The sequence below is a fragment of the Monodon monoceros genome, unplaced genomic scaffold (assembly GCF_005190385.1).
Source record: "Monodon monoceros isolate NGI ecotype Baffin Bay Population unplaced genomic scaffold, NGI_Narwhal_1 Super_Scaffold_13, whole genome shotgun sequence".
Lineage (NCBI taxonomy): Eukaryota > Metazoa > Chordata > Mammalia > Artiodactyla > Monodontidae > Monodon > Monodon monoceros.
In genome coordinates this window covers 22,513,022-22,530,918 of record NW_021703769.1, presented here as the reverse complement: position 1 = coordinate 22,530,918, position 17,897 = coordinate 22,513,022, and the positions used below count along the sequence as shown (strand labels likewise).

The window sequence follows — 17,897 nt, the reverse complement described above, 5'->3', positions numbered from 1 at the left end:
GCCAAGGGAACATGCCCACCCAGAGCCTACATCCCCCTTTCGACCACACTCTGCACCCTGGGCAGACCCCAGCCTGGAATTCCCTGCCCCAAAGACCCCAGGCCTGCTTCCAGGGCCAGCATAGATCCTCCCATGGTGGCCTACACTGCCAGTGGGACCAGCCCTAGGGCTGAGGGGTGGCTGTTTGGGGGGCATGTGGAGTGAGCTGGGGGTGCACGCATGGGTGGGGCTCCTCGTGGTGAGGAACAGAGTCAGAGACAGGAGGAAAAGGGCGGGCAGGCAGCTTCCCCCTGCCCACATGCTGCCATGGAATTCGGAGGAGACCAAGAAGTCTGAGTTCGAACCTGGCTCTCCAGGTTATTGTGAAAATATGTTCGTCAAGGTAGGAGAGTAGAACATATTTTGTTTAAAGTCTTGCTAGCCCGAGGTGTCGCTTTTATTTATCCATATGGTATGTGGGTCTCCATTTGTACTCGTGATTCCCGACCCACAATGTTAAGGGCAGGCCAGGAGTCTTCAGAAATCCTCCCAACCTTGAGATCTGCGGGGGTCTGGCTGACCTTCCCAGCATCCTATCCCCTCCAAATCCAGCTAACGCCTGTCCGTCTTCTCTCCCCAGATTAGCTGCTGCCCGGGAGAGGAGACCCGGGCAACGCGCTAGGGCGACGGCCCCTGCCCCGAGGGCCGGGATCATGAAAGGCCTCGGTGACAGCCGCCCCCGCCACCTGTCCGACAGCCTGGACCCACCACACGAGCCCCTGTTCGCAGGGCCTGATCGAAACCCCTACCTGCTATCGCCCACGGAGGCCTTCGCCCGCGAGGCTCGCTTCCCCGGGCAGAATGCTCTGCCAGGGGACGGGCTTTTCCCGCTCAACAACCAGCTGCCACCACCGAGCAGCACCTTCCCCCGCATCCACTACAACTCCCACTTCGAGGTGCCAGAGGAGAGCCCCTTCCCCAGCCACGCCCAGGCCACCAAGATCAACCGGCTGCCCGCCAACCTCCTGGACCAGTTTGAGAAACAGCTGCCTATCCACCGCGATGGCTTCAGCACTCTCCAGTTCCCCCGCGGGGAGGCCAAGGCCCGGGGCGAGAGTCCTGGCCGCATCCGCCACCTGGTCCACTCGGTCCAGCGGCTCTTCTTCACCAAGGCGCCCTCCCTGGAGGGCACGGCAGGCAAGGTCGGCGGCAATGGCGGCAAGAAAGGTGGCCTGGAGGACGGCAAGGGCCGGAGGGCCAAGAGCAAGGAGCGGGCCAAGGCCGGGGAGCCCAAGCGGCGCAGCCGTTCCAACATCTCGGGCTGGTGGAGCTCCGACGACAACTTGGATGGTGAGGGTGGCACGTTCCGCAGTGGTGGCCCAGCCTCTGGACTGATGACCCTAGGCCGCCAGACGGAGCGCAGCCAGCCACGCTATTTCACACACGCCTACAACACCATCAGTGGGCACATGCTCAGAGCCGCCAAGAACAACACCGCCGAGCTGACCGCCCCGCCACCTCCGCCGGCACCCCCGGCCACCTGCCCCAGCCTTGGGGTGGCCGCGGACACCAACTATGTCAAGCGGGGCTCCTGGTCCACCCTGACCCTCAGCCACGCCCATGAGGTCTGCCAGAAGACCTCAGCCACCTTGGATAAGAGCCTGCTAAAGTCCAAATCCTGCCACCAAGGTCTTGCCTACCATTACCTGCAGGTGGGTCCCTGCCAGGGTCAGGGTGGGGTGAGGGATTGTGGGGAAGGCACCAGTTTGAGGCCCAGCTCTGTCGCAGATTGACTTGGAAAGTTGTTTCACTCAGGCCTCTGTTGACTTGCCTAGGAAATGGGTGGCTGGTGGTATCTTGCTGGTAAGAGGACTCCTTCCACTGGTCATGATCTCAGCAGACATTGATTAGGACCCTTTTGAGACCAGCCCTGAGTAGGAACCAAAACATGTCCCTTCCCTTTAGAAGAAAAATATGGAAGCTGTGCCTTCTATCCCCTCCGAGGACCAATTGCATGGCATTCTGCTTGCCAGCCTCCTGCCTGGTACTGCCCCCAGACTGGGGGCTCCTTGAGGATAGGGACCATCTCTGGTGCAGCTCTGTGTCCCCAGGGCCCAAGACAGGGTCTGTCATACAGGAAGTGCTCAAGAAACATGAGAGGAGAGAGGGGTAGATGAACAGATGGACCCTTGAATGAATAGAGTGAGAAATAAATAAGACATAGTCCCGATTATCAGGATGCTGGGAGAGAAAGACACATGAGCAGACACTCCTGTCAGCATGAGCGGAATGTGATGGAGATGAGCAGGGGGACTGCAGGAGCCCCGAGGCCCTAAATCAGTTTGGGGGACTAGCTTTTTTCTTTCAAACACTAATGTTTATTGAGGCACTTATTATGCATGAAGGCTGCACTCCTGGAAAGTGGCAGAAGGCTCAGAGACATCTCTGCTGCTACACTTGTGCTGGTTCTCTCAAGGGCAGGGTGAGTGGCTGAGAACTGGGTGGCTCCCGGTACCAGAGCCCAAGCTGTGGGTGAAAGTTACAGGAAGTAGATTTCGGTTCACCTGCAGATGGAAGGGGCTGTTTCAGTAGGTAGTGAGTCCCTCATCCTGGAGGGCGTGTCAGCACAGGCCTGGCCAACCTTTGGGAACCTATTAGATGCATTTTTTTTTTTTTGTGGTACGCGGGCCTCTCACTGTTGTGGCCTCTACCGTTGCGGAGCACAGGCTCCAGACACGCAGGCCCAGTGGCCATGGCTCACAGGCCCAGCCGCTCCGCGGCTTGTGGGATCTTCCCAGACCGGGGCACGAACCCGTGTCCCCTGCATTGGCAGGTGGACTCTCAACTGCTGTGCCACCAGGGAAGCCCCATTAGATGCATTTTGAACCAGATGAACATCAAAGTCTGACCTGAGTTCTTGTCATCCCATATACAATTCCAAAGACAGTGAGACTATGGGGGGAGGAGGCTATTTTTTTCAATAGGAGGGAAATGAAATCTAGGCAGTATTTTATATATTTAAGGCTTTTGTGGCTCTCAATCTACTTCCTTAGCTTAGAAACATCAGAGGGGGTGGTGGGTGACTTAGCTCCCTCTCAAATGATATGGTTTGGTCTGATCACGTGAAAATGCTTCAGAAACACCGTGAAACGGTGGCCCTGCAGGCCCTGGAGTGGTGCTGCCTCCTTGCTCAACAGGAAGTAGGTGGGTAAGGGCTGGGGAAGCAACAGGTGTTGAGCAGGGATATACAAAGCCACCTTCCCAAGGGACAGGTGCAGGTAGGAAGGATGGACTAGCAAATGGTTTGGGGTAGAATGTGCAGGTCCTGGTGACTGGCTGGGCAGTCAGTTGGGGAGGAGGGTGCTAATGGGAAAGCTGCAGGAGTAGGGGACCTGGGATGGGAATCCCAGGCAGGGACCCTCCCTCAGCCAAGAATCAGCCACTGGCAATGTGGGAACTGAGAAGAACGTGGTCTCTGTGCAGACGTGGTGACTTGGGGAGTGTGGTGTGCACTTGTGGGCATGGCGAAGAATGGGTGTGCTGTGTACATTGAGAAACATGTGTGCCTGGGTGTCCGCGGTGACATATAGACCCAGTGAAGGTGTGTGCTCTGTATGTGTTGAGGCGGGGACATGGTGAGGAGGGACAAGTTGAGATGTGTCCGCGGTGCAGCGGTGGCTGGTGTGCACGTGAGGAGGTGTATACGCTCTGTGCTCACGTTGTGCACTCACTGAGGGGCGGGCACATGATGAAGTGGCTGGGCTGCATCCTTGGGGAGAGGGGTGTGTCCTTGGGGAGAGGGGTGTGCGGGGAAAGGGTATGCTTGCTCTCTGAGGTGCATGCACATGGCACGGCGTGTTCACCCTGTGCTCGGGCTGAGGTACGTGTGAGTGCTGAGATGAGCATACTCCATAACGAGGTGAATATCCACTGTGTGGACACATCGGTGGGTATCAAGTGAACAAGAGTGTAGACAGTGTGTGCTGTCCCGGAGCAGCTGGCAGAGCCTGGCCTCAGAAGGGCAGGGGAGGTCCCCTCAGTTGGTTTCTGCCACTGTAACCACTGAGGACCAGGGCTGCCCTCACAGCTGTGACCTTACCCTTATCACAGCCCCCTTCCACAGATGGGGTCCCTGGAGTTCAGATGGGAACACTGAGCGCTTTTTCCAGCTCACCACATGGCTGCCAGACCCCACAAAGCCCTTGTGCTCTCTGTACCTCAGTTTACCCACCTGTAGGATGAGGAATGTTGTTTGGCCCCAAAGACCTCACCTCCGTACTGATGTGCTAGGGTCCCCTGATTCATCCTCCCCCACCATCCTAGGGTCCAGGGACCTCTCTCAAGCCTGCTGTTCTTATCCGGGCAGTGGGATCATAAGCCATCCACTGAGACAGCAGGGGAAGTAATGGGAACACAGGGGTTGCTCAGAAGGGTAGCTGCAGTGGAAGCCATTGTGATCATCCTGCCTGGACGGTTTTGCTGGGGCACACTCAGCCTGGGATCCACGGAGATCTGAGGCTGGAGAAGGCCACATAGTGAAGCTGCGGCAGAACTGGCTCTGGAACCCAGGTATCCTTCCCAGCCCCGGCTCTGCCCTGCTCATGGGTGCCTTTAGTGGCAGTACCCAGCACCGAAGGCCGAATTCCCCGAGGTGGGCAGCGAGGGAGCTTCAGGGGCCTGGAGATGGGGGTTCTAGCGTGCAGCTCACTCCCCAGGTGATAAGCCCGAGGCTGGGTGGCCGGCGGCGCGCTGGGGGTGTGCGCTGCCCCCTGAGCCACCCTTGCTGAGGGCTGTCCGCCCAACCCCAGGTGCCCGGAGGCGGCGGCGAATGGACCACCTCGCTGCTGTCCCCGCGCGAGGCGGACGCCACAGGCGAGGGCCCCATCCCTTGCCGGCGAATGCGCAGCGGCAGCTACATCAAGGCCATGGGCGACGAGGACAGTGACGAGTCCGGCGGCAGCCCCAAGCCCTCCCCCAAGACGGCGGCGCGGCGCCAGAGCTACCTGAGGGCCACGCAGCAGTCGCTGGGAGAGCAGAGCAATCCCCGCAGGTGAGCGCACGGTCCCGCCCCCTAGAGTCGCGCCCGCAGGCCAGCCCTGCCCCCAGAAGCCCCACCGTGGGAGAGCCTCTCCGAAGTCCAAGTCCCGCCCCAGGAAGCCTCTGCTCACCAGTGAGTCCTGCCCCCTGGGAACCCCGCACCAGAAGCCCTGGTCACCTGTGAGTCCTGCTCCCTAAGGCGACCACTCCCTTAAAGTGAGCCACGCCCGCAGGCTTACCCTGCTCCACTGGGGCACCGCCCACTTGTGAGCGCTCCTCTGGGAAAGCCTCTTTACACTCGTACCGCCCTGGCTCACAGGCAAGCTTTGCCCTCTAGGTGAGCCCTTCACAGGTATGTCCCACCCCTGGGAACCTCGCCTTCCTCCTCTTCAGCCGCCAGCCCGGAGATCCCAGCCCCACAGATGAATCCTGCCCTCCAGCCTCAGACCCAGGTGAAGCCCCAGCCCCAATGATCCAGGCCCCCTAGGTGAACCCTCCTTCCGGTTAGCCCCCTTCCTGAGATCTTCGTCCTTAGGTTGGCCCCTGCACTTTGATGAGTTGACTCCGGAGAGCCCCGCCATTTGGTGAACCCACCCCATAAGCCCCCCACAGTTAAGTCCTGACCACAGGTGAGCCTTATCCTTTGGTAAATCATAAGGGGAGTCTCTCCGGAGTGATTGGCCCAGGTAAAACCTGCCCACGGGAGCTACATCCCCAGATGATTTCCACTCGTACAGGGGAACTGCCCCAGGAGACCCTCTTCTTCAGTTAGAAAACCCTGCCCTTAGTGAGCCCACCCCTTGTGCCAGCACTGCCCAGGGAAGGCCAGAGCCCCCTCTGCCAGTGCCCCTGTAATTGACCCCTGAGTTGAGCTCCGAGATTGGGGATGAGGGAGGATCCAGAAGTGAAAGGGAGATAGACAGCCTTCACCTGTCCCATCCCCCGGCCTGCATTCCACCAATGGAGCCCCATCCTGTTGCTTTAAGACTGGGAAGAGTTAGTGAAAGCATGGAACATGAAACACGTGCACACAGGAAGCAACAATTAACATGTTAGAGAGAGAAGTGAGCCTTTCACATGCAGAAGTCACCGTGGGGATTAGAACAGAAAAGAATGAGTGCAAAACAGGTGAAAGTTGGTGTAGGTGATTCAGAACCCACTGAGGGAGAGAAGCAAAAGCAAGTCAGAAACAGACAAAGGACTTGGAACAGTTAAAGGAAACAAACTTAGCCCCTAGTTCTTCTACTCCTGGGGGCAAGAGCCAGAGTTTCATTGGAGGAGGTAGCCTGGGAGGACTGCAGCAGAGGGAATAGAGCAGGGCAGGTGACAGTAGACTGAAGCAGGGAGTCTCATTGGCTGGGACAGAGGCAGGGAATGGCCTCCAGGTGGGAATTCAGGACACCACCAGCCAGCCATTCCTAGGTCTCACCCTCTCTGAGCCTCAGTTTCCCTAGCTTTAAGTGAAGGGGGCTGAGCTAGATGATCTCTAAGACCCCTTCTACTCCTGAGATCCTGCAATTCCTTGAATAACCTGTGGGCATGGAGGTGGGAGAGGTGGGCAGGACCAGGGCCCAGGCCTTGAATGAGAGGGAATTGATAATAGTAGTACAGGCATACCTCAGACCACCGCAATAAAGTGGACATGGCAATAAAGTGAGTCACACGAAATGTTTTTGTTTTCCAGTGCATGTAAAAGTTATGTTTACACTATAGTCTAAGTGTGCAATAACATTATGTCTTTTAAAAAGTACATACCTTAATTTTAAAATGCTTTATTGCTGAAAACTGCTAACCATCACCTGACAACTCCGGGTTGCCACAAACCTTCCATCTGTTAAAAAGAAAAGTAGAGAAAAACAAAATAAACAATCTCTGCAGAACGCAGTAAAGTGAAGTGCAATAAAAGGAGTATTCCTGTAGTAACAGTAATGCGGGCCATCTGTCAGCCCTTGCTGCGCTCTGGGCTCTATGCCTGCCCCAGTGCCCTTGAATCTGCATCACTGAAACCTCCTTACAGCCCCAGCAGGCAGGCACAGTGACATCCCCCACTTTATAGGTGAGGAAACTGAGACTTAAGGGGTGACGACTTGCCCAGGGTCACCCAGTGAGGAAGCTGGATTCCAATCCAAGTTTGTCTGTGTCAAGGCCCTGAGCTATTGGCGGCTTGGACCTTATTTCCAGAGCAGGGGAGTTGGGGAGGGGGAGGCCCAGGGTCAGGTAGATGCGAGAAAGATTGAAGAGCCAGGGCTATGGGGAGAAGTGGTGAGTCTTCAGAAGCCTGGTGGAGGCTACCTGGACATTGTGTCAAAACTGATGACCTTTGGGCAGCCCTGGCCGGAGGTCAAGGCTGTGGGCCTGGACCCATCTCCTCTGTCCAGCCCCTGGAATTGCCCCAGGCCTGCAGAGGAGGGGGCTGTAGGATCGAGCTGGTGTGGCCCACCCCTGGTTTGAAACAGTCAAGAGCAAGCTTGTGCTGCCACCTCGCGGTTGCAGTGGGCATAACAGGTGAGGGCCATCGGCACCCTCCAGACTCACAAGGCCTCCAAAAGCTGGGAGCAGCTCTCCCCTTGCTCATCACCCCCCAAACTACCCGGGATGGCAGTGACTTCCATCTTACCCTCTGCCACTGGATAACCTTGGCCCGTTTTTCCCCCTCTGGGCCTCAGTTTCCCATGCTGAACAAAGGGTGGGCTGAGCCCCATCTGCTCCCCATCCCCACCAGGAGTCTGGACCGCCTGGATTCAGTGGATATGCTGCTGCCCTCCAAGTGTCCGAGCTGGGAGGAGGACTACCACCCCGTCAGCGACAGCCTCAACGACTCCAGTTGCATCAGCCAGGTAAGGGTGGCAGGCAGCCAGAAGGTCAGAGGGCTTGGGAGAGCCCCAACTCCCACCCAGGAAAAGGACAGACGTCCAGGTCCAGCCTCTGTTGAGTGGCCCCGAATATCTGCCCTGTGCTTCTGTTCGGTCTTTGTTCCTGAAGCTGCCTGTGTGTGTCTCTTCCCCACTGACTGTCCTGTGCCTGGAGAGCAGTCACAGGGCCTCACACTGATGGCCTAAGCTGTGGGCCCAGAGGAAGGGGCCATACCACTGCCTTAGACCCAGGAGCCCTGAGGATAGGGTACTGGAGACCTGGGTTTGAGTCCCAGTCTTGTCACTGACTGTATGAACCCAGGACCAAACACCCCCTCCCTGAGCCTCAGTTTCCTGATTTACCATCGGAGGGTGATAATTCCTATTTCAAAGGGTTGTGAGGAATCAATGAGATAACAAACATAATGTGCTCAGCAAAGGGTGGCTCCCTTGATGGTTAGCATTGTCATCTTGCTGTGTGACTTCGGGCAAGTTGCTTCTCCACTCTGGACCTCCACGTCCCACCTGATCAGTGGAGAGTTGGACTTCCAGGGCCCAGCCAGCTCTGCCACTAACAGCGGTGAACACGCTGTGCTGTACTATTAATTCTCTTGACCATCAGCTAGCTCCTTGATCCCTCACAGCCACCCCCAGGTATCATCCATATGCCCATTTCATAGATGAGGAAACTGAATAGGGGGGTCACAACAGCTAGGAAGAGGCAAAGCTGGGCAGAGATCTAGGGCTGTCAGACCCAGACCTGGACCTCAGCCCCCACCGTGTTGTGCACAGTGCTTTACAGTTTGCAAAGGGACGACCAGTCAAGGCTTGAGGGCTCCCCCCATGGTGTGGATGGGGAGACGAGGCCCAGAGAGGGCAGACATCTGCCAATAGTAGCACAGTGGGGCAGTAGAGGCAGCCAGGTGCAGACCCAGCCACCTCTCTGGGCAGGAACAGGCCCCAGGTCCCGCCGTGTGCAGCCCCACGGCCTGGGCTAACGGACTGCTTAAAACTTTCGGATTCCAGCTCCTTACCACCCCATATTCCTGGCCCGGCCAAGCCCGCCCCAGCCCCCATCCTCAGCACTGTCGTTCCCACGCTCCAAGGAGACTGACCTCAGATGTGGGGAGAGGGAGATCCCCCCACCCCCGGCCAGGGGACCCTCCACCCCACCATCCTCATCCAGGCCCCACCAAGTCTCACCTGTGACGTTGTCCTGTCCTGGACTCCGGGCCTGCCACCCCCAATCTATTCTCAGCGGCCAGAGGGAGCTTCTAAAAGACAGAAGTCAAATCACGTCACCTGCTCCGAAGCCTCCCATGGCTTCCGCCTCACCCTAGTGAAAGCCAGACCTGTGAAGCCCGGCCTCCCTCTCAGATGTGCTCCCCGACTTGCTCTGTCACTCACTCTGCTCCAGCCACTCTGGCCCCCTTTTGCCCCTCACACACCTCATTCCTGCCCCAGGCCCCCTGCATTTGCTCCTGCCTCTCCCAGGAGCATCTTCTCTCAGACCTTTGCACAGCTGGTTCTTCTCCGTGTCCCAGGTCTTGGCTCAAATGTCACCTCAAAGGGACCTGCCCTATCGCTTGCCTCAGGGGGTCCCCGGGGCCCTGTTTCCTTACTCTGCTTAATTTTCTTGACAGCACTTCTCACTATCTGGAATTATACTTGTTAGTTGATGTCTGTCTCACTCTTAAGACTGGGAGTTCCCTGCAGACGGGGACCTTGCTGTCTTGTCCCCACAGAGTCCCCAGCACATGGCACAGGGCACGTAGGTTTGCTGAATGGATGGCGTCCCTCCCTGTCTCTCCCATCCTGCCTGTTCTCTCATCCCTCAGTCTCCCTGTCGGTCTGTGTCTGTCTCCCTCTGTTTTTCTCTCCCCTCATTCACATTTTTCTCTGATTCTCTCCAGTGTGTCTCATTTCCATGTTTCTCTCTGGGTCTGTCTGTCTCTCTCACACCCACCGTCTCCATCCCCTGCCTGGCCCTGGCACCTGGAACAGTTTTGTCCTTTGGCTACACGAAAAGGTACACGGAATGAGCCAGGCTGGGGACCCCAGCAGGTCTCTCCCACTACCCCCTGCCCAGCCCCAGCTCTCCCTTAACCCAGGGTCCTCTGAACTCCCACACCCTCATCCCATGAAGCTTGAGTGACCTGAGCCACAGATGTCGCCCCAAAGTCAGAGATGTCCAGTTCTGTCTGTGTCTCTGAGGCCTCAACTCCTGCCAGAAGAAACCCCGCTCCCACCAGTCACTGGACTGTGTAAGCCCCGACCAGGGAAGAGAAGTCTCTGGGCTCTGTCCCTAATCTGTACATCCTGGGAGCTGCCTGCCCAGGTGAGAGGCAGCAGACAGGACATCCATGGTCCCAGAAGCCAACCCAGGAGAAAGACTTATAAACAGCAGATTACAAGTCTTCAACAACACCCAGCCCCGGAAGGAGTGAGCCTCCCACCCCTGGAGGAAGCCAAGACCTCCCAGCAACTGGGCCTCAGCCAGTCTGGGGAGGAGGTTAGGCCAGCCAGCCACAAGTTCTCTTGCAGCCAGGCCTGAATACCCAACCCTAGCCCCCAGCCTCCATCTCCCCATAACCCTCCCCCATCTCTTTCCTGCAGATGTTTGGACAGGCCTCCCTGATCCCCCAGTTGTTTGGCCACGAGCAGCAGGTCAGTATGTTTGCCATTCTCTTGTCCCCCAATCCCAGAGGCCAGGGCTGCGTCTCAGGCACGTCAGTGGTCCTGGCCCCTGAGCCAGGCAGGTGCAAGCAGAGCCAGCACCAGGAAAGCCCCCTCCAGTGAAGATACTGTCAGGAATCACGTTGGTGCCTGGACCTTCCACTCTTTGGCCCTATCACTTCACTTCTCTGTGCCTCAGTTTCCTCTTCTCAAAAATGGAAAAGAATGGGCTAGGATCTATGGATGGGGCAAGAATAACCCCAGGATATTGGCATAACATTGTAAATCAACTATACTTGAATTAAAAAAATGTTTTTTTTAAATAATAACCCCAAGATAAAGGAAGGTGTACCCTGAGAGCTTCTAGCTCCCTCCTTCCTCTCATCCCCCAAAGCCTGGGAAAGCCCTGGGGAGACTTTTCCATTTGGACAGATCAGGGGCTGGGGTCATTGGCCTTCACATCCCAGCCACAAGATCCCCTGACTTATCTCCTTTCTTGGGTTCCAATAAGACCTTTAAGGATGTTAGGGTTCTGGAATGGATGCAGAGACTTTTCAAGCTTACCAAAGGTGGTGAAGACGACGCCAGTCCTGGCACTGTCTGCCTGTCCTAAGGGTGCCCCATCCCACGCACACCCATCCTGCCCCTGGAGGTGGTCCTCTCCTCCCTCCCAGGCCCCAGCCCCAAGGCCAGATAGAGAGGCCGGGAAGGTGCTCTGGGCCCAAGTCCTCATTGGGGCCAGGAGTGGCAAGGGACTGATCCAAGGCCACACGGCCTACAGGGCAGAACTGTGACTGGCTCCACATCTCCTGATTCCAGCCACGAATGCCTCATGTGCCTCCCACCTTCATATCATAATTCTTCTTGGGCACATTGTTGCAGAGGGTCTTTGGGGAGCCCACGGTGGGCCAGGTGACCTCTTCCTTCCTTCAACAGCCTCGTGATAAGGGTGTGATGTGTTCACATATAAAACCCCCAGGGCGGTTCCCTGCACATAGTACGTCCTCAATGATATACATACCAACAGCACTAACCAGCTGGCCTCTCCCTGGGAGCTTGGGAGCATCTTAACCGACACTGACAAATCTTTGCACTTGCCCCACAAAGTTGCCTGTAATAACAGGTACAGGTTATCAGGTGCTTAGTTTTCCCAACTCTATTCGAAACATGTGATTATGAATGATCTCATTTCATCTTGACCACAATCCTGTGAAATCTGGTCTCTAATTAGCCCCCATTTTACAGATGGGGAAACTGAGGCACAGAGCAGTTAAGTGACTTGCCCATATTCCTCTTGTGAGAAAATGATGGAGCCGGGAATGAAACTCTGGCAGTCTAGCTCCAGAGGTGGGCCATTACCGTGCAATCCCTAATCAAGACCTCATCGCCTTTGGCAATCACAGGGGCCTCTCAATATACCTCAGGTTGCAGCTTTGGAGGATAAACACCTATCTCTTTAATACCCTCTCCAAGTGAATTTTGGGTATGTCACATGGACTACGTTTTAATTTATCAGTGCTGTCTGATAGAATTTTCTGTGATGATTGAAAGTGTTCTATCATCCATGCTGTCCAATAAGGTAACATGAGCAACTGAAATGTGGCTAGTGTGACTAAGGAACTGAATTTTGTTTATTTTAATTAATTTAAACCTAAATAGCCACGCATGGTTAGTTGCTACCATATTGAACAGAGCAAATTTAGACCTTTCCAAACATATACTCCAAATTGGGTGATGATCAGGAATTCCCTGGCAGGCCAGTGTTCAGGACTCCGCGCTCTCACTGCCGAGGGCCCGGGTTCAATCCCTGGTCGGGGAACCAAGATACCACAAGCCACGCGGTGCAGCCAGAAAAAAAACTGGGTGATGATCCATCCAGTCGTTCTACCTGATGCAGTGCCAGACGAGTCCACAGGCATTCTAGTCCATTTAGATAGGGAAACACTGATCCAGAGAATAGTGCTGGCCTGCCTGAGGTCACACAGCCAGGTCCAGGGCACAGTGGCCCTATATCCAGCTTCATCTTTTCCTCCACATGGTGTTCAGTCAACTTTTGCCCCCTCCCGTGTAGCCCAGGTGTCTTCCCGGACCCCCACCCAGTGTCCATCTTTAGCCAGCTGACTCCTCAGCTTATACTCTGTGATCCCCAGGTACCAAGATGGCCTGAGACATGGGTCAGACAGACCCTTCCAGAACCATTGGAGAGTGTATGTATGGTGAGCCCCCTCTACACTCACACCCCCAGCTGCAGATTTGTAGGATCTTGTTTCTAGAGGGACACTTGGAAACCATCCAGATGAGGTTGAACTAGATGTGAGATGGCAAATAGCATATATACCTCCATTCTCCGTACTGTCCATGGCAGATGTGACTGATCAATCCTCACTGCCACTACCCTCATTCCAGTATTATTTTCTCTCACCAGACTATTGCATCAGCTTCATCTCTGGCCTCTGCCTCCATTCCAGACCCTATATCCAACATCCATTCTGTACACCAGGGCTAGATTAATCTTCCTTAAATATACATTTGCAGTATTGATTCTGCTACTTCCTCACTGGGTACAACTGGCAAGTATCTTCCCCTCAGTAGCCCTCAGTTTCTTTGCTTATAAAAATGAAGGAATTGGGCCATAAGACGGTAAATATCTAGCACACCTACTGCCACCTCCCCATTCCAACATCCAGGGCAGACGTTACTGACTATAGCCTTCTTTCTGGCTGAATTCAGATATGACCTCAAAATCTATTAGTTAATCAGTCTGGACACACAAGATATAACCTAGCTAACATCCTAGAAAGTATATTTACTAGTTTCTCCTCCATTGTAGAGATGGGAAGATTGAGGCCCAAAGAGGTGAGAGAGTCTGTATACTTCTTAAGGGCTCCATCTGCCCATCCCGTGTCCTAAGTGAGACGGGAGCAGGAGGGTGGGCCGAGTTGAGGCCCCACAGACTCCAGCTCTGCAGCTGAGCCAACCACCAAGCACCCCATCCCTCCCCAGTGGGCACAGCCGGCCCCTGATGCCTGCTTTTGCCCTGACAGGTACGGGAGGCAGATCTGAGCGACCAGTATGAGGCAGCCTGCGAGTCGGCCTGCAGTGAAGCAGAGTCGACCGCGGCGGAGGCTCTAGACTTGCCGCTGCCCAGCTACTTCCGCTCCCGCAGCCACAGCTACCTGCGCGCCATCCAGGCGGGCTGCTCGCAGGAGGAGGACAGTGTTTCCCTGCAGTCCCTTTCCCCCCCTCCCAGCACCGGCAGCCTCAGCAATAGTCGCACGCTTCCGAGTGAGTACCGAGATGGGGGACCGCTGGGACCGCTCCTGGTGGACCGGAGGTGGGGAGGAATCCATGGTTGGTGAGCCAGGATTGGAGGGGTGGCCAGCAAAAGCAGGAGGCCTTGGGGCTGAACTTCCCACCAACTGGTGAACTGGAGCTCAAATGGCAGCAGTGGGGGGTGGGGGGCTGTCACAGAGGCAGATGTCAACACTGGGGATGGGGTGAGGGGGTCGTGAGGGCTGGAGCTTGTGAGATACTTGGTTGCCCCTGACTCTCTAGACCCTGGCTCTTACTGAAGCCCTACTTACCTGTTTGGATTAGTTCAGGTAGGCAAACCTGTGGGGAGGGTGGGCCCCTGCAGGGAAGAGGATGGGATCTGCATTGAGCCTTCTCAAAGGGGTGGGTTTGCAGGTTTCTCTCATATTCACAGTCAGGGACAACCTATCCTTTCTGATACTTGCTCTAAGTTCTCTGACAATAACCCAGGCACGATCAGAGAAAAAGGGGACCCTGTGTCCCAGAGCAAGCCATGACCATCAAGACCCAGGAAGATCATAGCACAATTTCTGGCTTAGTAGAGAGAACTTCGATCTCACTCTGACTAGAGAGTTTTCCTCCCTGAGCCTCAGTTTCCCCATGTATAAATGGAGGCATAAGCCAGACCCCAGCGAGCTCTCAGGGGAGATGAAATAAGGCTGGGCCTGGAGAGGTTTAGGCGGGCCCTTGCACATGGTAGGAGCTGACAGGTGTAGCTGTTCTTACTGGTTCTCAGACTTGACTCTGAGCCTCCTGACAATCAAAGGCACTGAGGTTGGATTATTGTAGGAAAACCACATGTTTCAAGCGGTCAATTGGTGTCTGATATAAATAAATGAGCCTGAATCTTATGGATATTCTATACACAAGAAACCAGCTTATTGACTGAAAACTGCAAAGGCAGGGGGCAGAGCAAGAAACCACTTTGTTTCACTGTTGCCTTTCAAATCATGGCTGATATCTGGGCAGATCCCCGAGCTTTTCCAGGCATTTTTAGACCTTAAGGAACAGTCTCATTTTCAGGTATTGAGAGTCTGGTCTCATTTCAAAACATCAGTCTCATCTACTTCAGACCTCATGCACCTGCAGCTAGGGCCTGACTAGGCTCAGAAGCCCACAGTGGGGAGCTGGGCGTGGTGGTGAGTGTCTTCTCTGTTCCTTGTTCATCCGTGGCCATTTCTGGTTCCTCCAGGGGGAGGGGAAGGTCGCTAGTGCAGATGTTGTCTGGCACCAGGAGTATCTGTGTGACAGGTGCCACTTGCTAGCTCTTTCTCTTAGGTGGTACTTTCAGAGTTTCTCCTATCTTGCAGGGCCCTTGTGGTGTCTTCTTCCCTAGCATGGGCAATCCCCCTCCAGGCCACTGCTGCTTATTCTGTCTCAGCTCCTCCAACCAGTGGTCGCCCTCCTCCGCACTCAGCCTCTTTTTGCCAGGGGACCTGGCCCTGCCAGGCAGGCATCTTGGGCAGACTCCTCTGATGACAACTCCAGCCCTACTGTCTCCCTCAGCTCCCGCTTTACCCATGTGAAAATGAGGCCTGTGCCTTGCAGAACTCTGAAAGTATAGGCTGGTCTGCTACAGCTTTCCTTCTAGACCTGCTATCACAGCTAAGCCTGCCAGCCTCTCCACATTAGAAGTCTCCAAAGCAGGTGTCGGGGTCCAGTTTCTTTGGCCTCCAAATCCAGGGTATCCCTGCCAGGCTCTCCCAGGCACTCTGTTACAGTCTTATAAGAGTCTCAGGTAAAGGATCAGATTCCCCACATCATCAGGCCCAAGGAAAGTTCTCTAAGCAGGAGGTGGGCCTGGGGAATCAGATAGCACATCAACAATTTTCTTCAAATAAACCTTCACTCACCGATCTCCCCCGACCCCAATCACTCGTGAATGGACTGAAGATGGGTGATGGGCTACATGTCCCAGAACTGTCTGGGTCCCTGTATTGGTCAGCTATTGCTACAATAGTGCTGCAAAGCAAACAACTACAAAATCAGTGTAATACAACAAGTAACATTTATTTCTTGCTCCCAAGTTTGTGGGTCAGCGGGAATGGCTCTCCTCCACATGTTTCTCACCCTCCTCCTGGGACCAAAGTGTCCTCCTGGGAGCAGTGGCTTTAGCAGGGCATGTTCTTCTCATGTTGATGGCAGAAGCACAGAGAGCAAGCCTAACTACACAGGCACATTTCAAGGTCCCTGCTTGCATAATATCTGCTAAAATCCTATTAGTTAGAGGAAGTCATAGCTCAAGAACAAGGGATGGAGAACTATCCTCCCACCGTGTGGACAGAGGAAGGGGTGAAGAATCAGGGTCAGTAATTCAATTTACTGTGGTCCACTTTCTTGGCCACATTTGTTCATGTCCCTCCCACAGAAAATACCCTTATCCCAAAGATCCTGAAAAGACTCATCCAATCATAACATCAGGATCTCATGGTACACCTGAAACTAATACAATATTGTAAATCAACTCTCCTTGAGTAATAAATAAATACATAAATACGTGCATACATACATACATACGTTTTTTAAAAAGGAAAAAACATCTCATGATCTGTGTCAGATATGGATGTGGCTCCTCTTGATCAAGCAACCTAAAATCTAAAATTAAAAAAAAAAAGGTATCTACCTCCCACCTCCCAACCCCCCGCACACACACCCAGCATACCTTGGTAAAATAGGGACAGGCAGTCCACAGTCCTGTTCAGAAAGAGGGAGAAGGGGTTCAGAGACTTACTGATCCATGGCCATTCTGAAGTCCTTCTGGGCAGATGTTGGGCAAATACTCTGGGAAAGGGAATGTCTCTTGACTAGGCCCAAGCTCTATGCTCTGGGGTTGATTCCCTAAGCCATGGTTTTCCGTAGCTCTTGGCCCTGCTCTCTGAAAGCTCTTCCTTTTCCATTAGCTTTGTTGGCATTGTCTAAAGAAAGCATTGGAGAATAGGCCTTTGGGCAGCCAAAGAGCCTTCTTTGTCTGCTTCCTGCCTGAAGAAAGTTAGGGACCCAGTTGTCTTTTTACATCTTGAGTGGTCTCGGTCCCTTGAGCCTAAGCTGATCATAGTTTTGGCCACACACCTCCCTCAAACACTTTATGGGTTTTCTATGTATTTGATTCCACTTAACCCCATGTACCAAAAAGCACACCCACCATTATTTTTGAGTCATGTCAGTCTCTCTCAACTCAATTATGATGACTTTGGGTGCATCAGGCTTCTGTGGGGCCATGCTCTTAAGCTTTCTAGAAACTCTTTTGAGCAGCTGAGAGCATCTACTGAATGTTACCTTATTATTTTAGAGTATTAATAAAAGATGTCATAACCACATCCTCGATTTGATCTGACCCACATGCTGTATCTGAAGGCCATGACCTTGGTCTGATCTTTGTCCCCAGGCTGTATATTAATTTGAAACTGATTTACTGGCTGGAGAAGCTGGAGTTGACTGATCTCTTGTCCAACTCAGCGAGTTCTGGGCTCTCTGTATTCCCTCTAAACACTCCCTGTGACACTCCCTATTTCTTTTATGAATTCCTCTTTCTTCTAAGTCCTTATCAAATTCAGCCCAAAGGAGCCAGCTCTTGCTTTCAACATTTTATCTGGAAACTCTCTTGCCCAAATCCATTGGTTCTCTTCAAGTTACTGTAGATTGACAGTTTTACCAAGCATTTTGTCTCTGCAGAGTATGGGTAACCTTTTTTCAAGCCTCCTCTAACAGTTTGCTCACTGCTCACCACTTGGTCCCAGAGCCGATGCTACATATTTTTGTTTTTGTTGCTTATACACCCCACTCTTGGTACCAATTTCTGTATCTATCAACTATTATCGCAATAATGCCGTGTAACAAACAAGCTCATCTAATTTCAGAGGCACACAATAATGCGCATTTGTTCTCATTCATGAGTTTTTTGGTTGGCTGGTTCTGCTCTGCACGTCCTATATTCTCCTTCTGGAACCAAAGCGCACTCCTGGAATCAGTGCCCTAGCCAAGGCATGTACTTCTCATGGTGGTAGCAGAAGTATAAGAGGGCAAATCCCACAGTACAAGCTC

At 53.9% G+C, this 17,897-nt stretch overlaps 1 protein-coding gene across 4 annotated transcripts in view; it reads left to right on the top strand.

Moving 5' to 3' along the window:
* The first annotated feature begins 692 nt into the window (after nt 1–692).
* DLGAP4 (DLG associated protein 4) overlaps nt 693–17,897 on the top strand; it is a 90,329-nt gene continuing 73,124 nt past the window's right edge. For 2 of the 4 annotated variants that reach the window (XM_029222167.1, XM_029222164.1), the window contains exons 1-5: nt 693–1,691; nt 4,788–5,029; nt 7,739–7,853; nt 10,485–10,535; nt 13,589–13,829. In XM_029222167.1, coding sequence (XP_029078000.1) covers nt 693–1,691; nt 4,788–5,029; nt 7,739–7,853; nt 10,485–10,535; nt 13,589–13,829 — 1,648 coding nt within the window. Of the gene's footprint in view, nt 1,692–4,787; nt 5,030–7,738; nt 7,854–10,484; nt 10,536–12,694; nt 12,761–13,588; nt 13,830–17,897 lie in introns of all 4 variants that reach the window. The other 2 variants (XM_029222163.1, XM_029222165.1) reach the window with 2 other exon arrangements.